The sequence below is a fragment of the Micropterus dolomieu genome, linkage group LG16, assembly GCF_021292245.1.
Source record: "Micropterus dolomieu isolate WLL.071019.BEF.003 ecotype Adirondacks linkage group LG16, ASM2129224v1, whole genome shotgun sequence".
NCBI lineage: Eukaryota > Metazoa > Chordata > Actinopteri > Centrarchiformes > Centrarchidae > Micropterus > Micropterus dolomieu.
The window spans coordinates 7,498,815-7,505,962 of record NC_060165.1 but is presented as its reverse complement, the minus strand read 5'-3'; the positions used below and the strand labels follow the sequence as shown (position 1 = coordinate 7,505,962).

Here is a 7,148-nt window from a genome sequence, read left to right as displayed (position 1 = left end):
CTAGTGATACTGAACCAGCCCACAAATGCTTGTGTAAAGAAAGTTATTTGCTACAGATGGCACTGAACCTTTTTGAACCTATATCATAATGCTGTGATCACTGTCTGTTACGGACCTCCAGTGGAAAATCCAGGGGAGGAGGAGGTTAGTGACAATAATAAAATCATTCCAGGTTGAAGGAAGCCAGGACATGGATTTTACAGTACATTTGGCGTTTTATTTACAATAAAGAAAAGTGCTAAAGGTACCCTCAGGGAGGGTCTACAAAAAACAACTTCCCAAAAACGAGGAAGCGCCCAGTCCACGATACTGTTGGGACAACACGTCAGCAAACTGCAAACTAGAAGGGTAGCTCACAGGAAAACAAATGCCACAATGAGAGAGGTTATCAACACCATTACATCATCACGCTGGTTCGGGGAGAGGTAGGACAAATGTGCCTCTAGGCTAGACAAGAGCATTGAATTGGGCAACCTACCACCCTGGTGACCTTCATCGAGCCCTGCTAAGCCATCATCAGGTTCAGCCCCACCACAAACCAAGGAAACGGAGGGGTTGCCTGGAGCAGCAGTCTCCGGAGTTTCTTCCTGCTTCTCCTGAGCCGCTTCTCTGGAAAGATAGGGCTTCAACATATTAATGTGACACAGGCGTCTCTTTCTTTTACGGTCAGGTGTGTGAATGATGTAATCAGTCCCCGAAACCTTGTTTTCCACCACATAGGGTCCGGAAAAACGGGCAGTGAGGGCAGCTCCAAGCACAGGCAGCAAAACACTTGTTCTCCTGGTTTAAATTGCCGTTCGACTGCTTTTCTGTCAAACCGCTGCTTCATGCCTTCTTGTGCCAGAGCCAGAGCCCTCTTTGCCAGGGAGGTGGCAGGGTGCAACCGCTCTCTGTTCTGGGACACAAAATCCAATACATTAATTTTCGGCAAGGAGCCAGACACTAACTGCTCCTTCAACACCTTAAGTGGTCCCTGTACGTTATGACCAAATACGAGCTCAGCCGGACTGAACCCCAAAGACTCCTGCCTAGCATCGCGCACAGCAAAGAGCATGTCCAGCACACCCTCATCCCAGTCTCTTCCTGTGTCATAGCAGAATTTCTTCAACGTGGACTTGAGCGTCTGGTGCCAACGCTCAAGCGCACCTTGTGATTCCGGGTGGTAAGCGCTCGAAACGGAGTGTGAAATTCCCAGTGCTTGCAACGTCTGACGGAAAGTCTTGGACAGGAAAGTCTTGGACAGGAAATTGGTACCTTGGTCAGTTTGTACAACTTTCGGCAGTCAAAAGGTGGTGAAGAATTTTGTGAGAGCTTTCATGATGGCGGGAGCGGTAATTTTTCTTAAGAGCACAGCCTCAGGAAAACGGGTGGACACGCACATCACAGTTCATCACAGAAACTGGTTCCCTGACATCTACAAGACACACAATCCACAATGACATGCTCAAATGGTTCACCAACAGCAGGAACTGGATGCAGTGGGGCAGGTGGCACGATCTGGTTTGGTTTCCCTACGATCTGGCATGTACTGTAAGTTCTGCAGTAGCGCGCTACATCGGCCTTCATGCCTGGCCAGAAAAAATGTCTAAGCACACGGTTGTAAGTCTTGGTGACGCCTAGGTGACCCGACCACAAGTGTTCATGTGCTAGCTCTAGCACATGCCGGCGCCACCCTACCGGAACTACAACCTGATAAACAGTGACGCGAACTCCAGTCAGATCGTCGGCCGTCCCACCATGAGGAACCCACTTGCGCATTAACACCTCATCCTCAACGAGAAAATGCTGCTGACTTGCTTGCTCACTAGCATCACACCCAGCTGCAGCAAAACATTTCACCAGGGAGGGATCACTCTGTGGACTGGCGACCTGTCCAGGGTGTACCCCGCCTTGCGCCCGATGTCAGCTGGGATTGGCTCCAGCCCCCCCGCGACCCTGTACGCAGGATAAGCGGTTGGACGAGGGATGGATGGATCACTCTGTTGAGCATTGATAAGGACCTCGCGGGTTAATGGCAAGGTTCTCTCAGGAACAGTGACTGAGGAGGCAGTACTTACAGGCACCTGTGCTAGACAGTTATCTGCCCCACCACTAGAAGGCAATTGGTCCTCCCTAAACACAGAGGGGAACAATGAATCTGAAAGATCCACCCCTTGGGTCTGCTTACGCGGTGCGCCCTAGTCAATACACTGACCGAAAACTCTCCAGGGTGCTTTTGAACCAACTCATCAGATTCAGCTTCAGGGATAGGAGTATCCACCACCTCTGGGTCTGGAAAAACCTTTCCACCGTTTCCTAGGATAAAATCTACACCATCGACAGGAAAATGAGACCGAACAGCGACAGGAAAGAAACCTTTCCTAGCTTGGACTGCGCTCACATCACGGGCAGATTGAGGGTTCAATGGCAGTACGCTAGCTAAGATAAATGAGCGTGAGCCACCCGTGTCCCTCAGCACTGTGACCGGGCGCTGATCATCAGGTTTACCGGTGAGGGATACCAGTCCCTTGGAAATAAATGGCCTGAAGCATTCATCAGGTTCCCCTACAGCCAGCTGACGATCACAGGGAGACACAGTCTTAATCAACCCAACTCCTTTTGGTGGTTTAGCCACGGGAGGCTGGGGCTTTCGTTTATACAGAGCACACTCTGCAATAAGATGATCAGGTTTATGACAAAAAAAAAACAGCGCTTGTCCACCTGTGCCCCTGAGCCAACACGAGTACCCTGAGTGATGCTGGGCTTCCTTACAGCATCATCATAAGGGGACGATTAATGTCTGACAGACGTGTTCTTGTGTGTCAAGGCAAACTCATCAGCATCTTTCTGTTCGTTGAGATAAACAACAGTCTTTTCCGACACACAGTTCTTGAACGCTTCCAACAGCATCAGCTCGCGAACTGAGGAGAAATCATCGGCCTTACATGCAGCCCACCACCGATTAAACAAAATCACTTGTTCTCTAGCGAAATCAATGTAAGTCTGGCCTACCCCTTTTCTGAGAGCCCTGAAACGTTGCCTGTACGCCTCTGGCACCAGCTCATACACCCGCAAGATGGCGCTCTTAACTTTTTCATAGGAGAGACTATCCTGCACAGACAGCGATGAGCAAGCCTCCTGAGCCTTCCCTGACAGTTTACACTGTAGCAGGATGGCCCACACGTCATTTGGCCACCTCAGGGCAACAGCAATGTTGTAGCTCTCAATGTCGGTTTCACGAAAGACAGGGACTAGAGAAATGTGTTTACTTACATCAAAGGTACTAGGGAGGGCAGATCCTGATGACCCGGTACCGGCAGCGGTGGCTGAGAACTGCGCTGACCGCAGCTCCAACTTGCACATTCTAATGGCGGTTTCTGCCTCCAACTTCTTTAGCTCCAACTCCCAGCTGAGCTGGTGCTCGTGTTCACGCTCCTCCCGCTCCAAATGGAGCCGAGCCAAATGAACCTTCAACCGTGCATCCTCTTTAGAGGTAGGGGAGGACTCCACGGACAATGGATAATATCTCGGCAGGGTGAACTGCTTACCCCCGCCCAGCTTCACACCGAGTGTATCCGCTGCATCAGGTGGCATGGCCACATCCTCTGCCACAGAAGCAGACTGCCTCGCTGCTGCCCCAGCGGGCAAATCTGTCAAACTCAAGACACTGCTCTGCACTAACCAGTCAGTCACAGCGGCCCGCAACTCTGCTTTAACCAGAGAACTAGACACAGAAAACCCATAATGTTTAGCAATTGCAAACAGATCAGCTTTCTTACATCCATCCAGCTGCTCTAGCGTAGGTTTAGTTACAAACTCCTCTAAACTAAACACAGCCATCTTTGCTGCAATTGCTACACCAACGGAAGCGGTAACACCACACAACAGTGCAACCACCACCAAGTGTATGCAGACACGCAACCAAAAAACAACCGCGTCGGCTACAGAACAGTCACACCAGCTTCCTCAAAAGAGCAACCCCTTCCCCAGGGCCCTGCCTACCCAAAACTTAGCCTAAGCTGTCTTCTGGGGCATGCCAAGCTCGAGGTGACTTTAAAGGCAAACTTCGGCGGCCAGGGCCCCGAAAGCCTACCTCCGACAAGGAACTCGCTCCCCACCCAGGATTCGCCCCGAAAATAATAAAGGAAAAATAACAACCAAGTGCCCAATGGAAAGACTGCTGGGCAGCCTAGCTGGACACTTCTAACTAGCTGGGGAAAGGTCTTCCCTGGAAAAACTGGACAGTGAAAACCCACACGCAACAGTTCCAACGCGAATACAAATGATAAATGCTTCCCTGCAATCCGGAATGTTCGGGAAAAAGATCCCGGACGAGCCCCCAAATTGTTACAAACCTCCAGTGGAAAATCCAGGAGAGGAGGAGGTTAGTGACAATAATAAAATCTCAAAGGAGAAAATAACATAAAATACAATAATGAATACCACCCTCCCTCCACTGAGGGAGTTAACCCCTCCACGAGGTTCAGACTTGTTACACGCTACTCTGCAGTGTCACCCAGCTCTCCATGCCGTCTGGGCTCCACACCCAGTCTGCCTGCTCTCTGCTCCTTATCCCAGCTCCTGTGCACCCTAGCCTCCTGGCTGCAACATCAGGGGGGGGGGGGGGGCAGGACCTGCGAGGACAGACGAGCAGCAGTACCCCTGGGCAGACACACACGGCCTAAGGGCCATAACACTGTCTCTAAACATTTTTGACCATCTTAATTTAGTATGACATGTATATACTAAAACCCTGTAACACTGGTGTATTAGTCATGTATTTGCTAAAGTGTTGTTGTTTTTTCCGTGACATTCTGTGTGTAGTTTGTGAAGAGCGAAGAGCAAAGAAGAGAATAGCACAGCAATGAAGAGCAAAGCAATGAAGAGCAAAGCAGAGAAAAGCAAAGCTGTGAGGAGCAAAGAATAGCATAGAAATGAAGAGCAAAGCAATGAAGAGCAAAGAAGAGCAAAGCAGTGAAGAGCAAAGAAGAGAAGAGCAAAGCAGGGAAGAGCAAAGCAGTGAGGATCAAAGCAATAATGATTGTGGGCAAACGTAAGCATGGTAAGTCTGCTCCAGACGTGGTTCCATTTGAGGCTGAAGATGAAAGGCTGCATGAGTGCCAAAATTGGCAACCACTGGGCTATGTAGAACAGCACATGGACACCAAGCTCATGACAGTTCTTTCGAACTGTACAATTGCTGTGTCCCTAGCAAACAGTGGGAGGTCTCTCAACAATACAGTTAATGAAATGTATCATTTTTTTTGCATCAATTTGAATGTCGTGTGCCTTACCCGCAAATCAGAAAACGCACACACACATACATATTCACACTCACACTGTTTGCAATGCTGTTTTGCACAGCCGTGTTCTTTTGTGATGAGAAACATGTTTCAGTTGAAATAAACAATTTTCTACTTTATTACACATTGGTGACTTTATTGTGTTTTGTAGTAAAATAGACCCAATGTCCCCATACGAGAACATTGTTTTTTTCAAAAAGTACTTCCTGTTCAAAGTCAATGTTTAGTTTATTATACTTATTAGGTCCTACTTATCCCAAATAGCCAAGAGAAATTAAAAATGCACACAGAATCAAAGCTCAGGTCTTAATAGGCTAATGTAAAGTTTGTCAAAACTCTGTCACTGACAATTGGGTGGTCTTTACACAAGATGCCTCCTGTTTGATGATTGCTCCACCCTCATATGTGAATGGACATTTGAGAGGTCATGTGATTTTGATCACATGGCACCATAGCTTTGGCTAACCAATAGTTTCACTGGCATTCACGTATTTATGGGGGACCTACAAACACTAGACCTTAGGTGTCCCACATTATGGCAATCCATCCCTGCTTTTTAGGACCTCAGAAATATAAATTTAAGACCCCAAAAATTTTGAAACAATTCTTTGATAGAAAAGAGATGTCGTTAGATCACTTTTAATGAATGAGGCAATGCCATATTTGGCAGTTTTATTTTCACCATGGTGAATGACTTTGCATATTCCAAATCGGGGAACATAGAGGCTGTTTACACCTCGCATTAGATCAGATTGTGATTGGGTAGCACTTGACCACATGAAAGTAGGCTACATGTGTAAGTGCACCTGAGATATATTGAGGACAGATTGTGATCCGATCAGGTAAAACAACTTCTGGAGATGGTCAGGGACAACATGAAAACACGGACACAAATGCGTTGTCTATCCACATACAACAACTACTTGGACGGAAAAAAGATCTCGTGGCCTCAAGATACTCTGACCGTTATTTTCTCTGTGAGATGAAAGAATTTAGAAAGTTGGATGGCACTGCAGAGAGACTCTAGCCGCAGCAGCGCTACAGCCATTCATTTCTATTTTTCTGTATCATCGTGGATCATGCCAAAAATCAGGTGGTCCGGCTGGTCATTCAGCCAGAGGGAATGATCATTGACCGCAGCGCACCGGACTAGTAACACAACCTATAGTAGGTCTACCACACTGTAAACCCAAATAAGTTCAGAATACTCAAATTGTTTTGTGGAAACTGATTACCTCAAAACTTTTATAGTAGTGGTAACGATATTTTTGAGTAAACCTTAACTTGAATATGATAATTTTTATTATTATTTAATTTCTGCATACTAAATTAAATTGATTCACTGGTGCTTATTAGAATTAGATTCCACTAATTCTTTACTCAATAAATGTAATTGTGCACAACTTATACTCTGAGGGAAATCTACTCAAACAAGTGTATTGTGCTAGACTCAAATACTAATGGAAACTCACTCAACAAAATTACTACTGTCAACTTGAAATTTAAAAAATGCCCATTTTCAGATAGTAGTCCTGAAAAATATGAACACAACTACAATTATTACAAATCAAGTTCCCTTTATTAGTATCAAAACCTTAAACATCTGTCATTTCTACATTTAACAGTGTCACGGCTGTCGCTGTCACCCTTGTGTTTCCTCTTTTCCCTGTCTCACCTCTACCAAGTAGGCTGTGTCCCTGGGGAATGAAGACCCGCCTACTTCCTGGTTTTCTGGGGTGCTGACATCTGTACCGCCCATTGGTTCCTCTGTTTTCCACTCAACCAATGGCTCATCACCACGTTAATTACCTCCGGCTCATAAGGAGAGTCCAGCTGTTGCTCCAGGCAGCTTGTCACCGCCTGTTG

General features: G+C 46.9%; 1 protein-coding gene across 1 annotated transcript; it reads right to left on the bottom strand.

Annotated features, from left to right (window-relative positions):
* Positions 1-201: 201 nt before the first annotated feature.
* LOC123984991 lies at positions 202-4,242 on the bottom strand. The gene is made up of 2 exons (XM_046072302.1): positions 3,253-4,242; positions 202-604 (listed from the first exon to the last, which is right to left on the bottom strand). The coding sequence occupies exons 1-2, from the start codon at positions 3,817-3,819 to the stop codon at positions 506-508; spliced, it is 666 nt and encodes a 221-aa protein (XP_045928258.1). The 5' UTR covers positions 3,820-4,242; the 3' UTR covers positions 202-505.
* Positions 4,243-7,148: the final 2,906 nt, after the last annotated feature.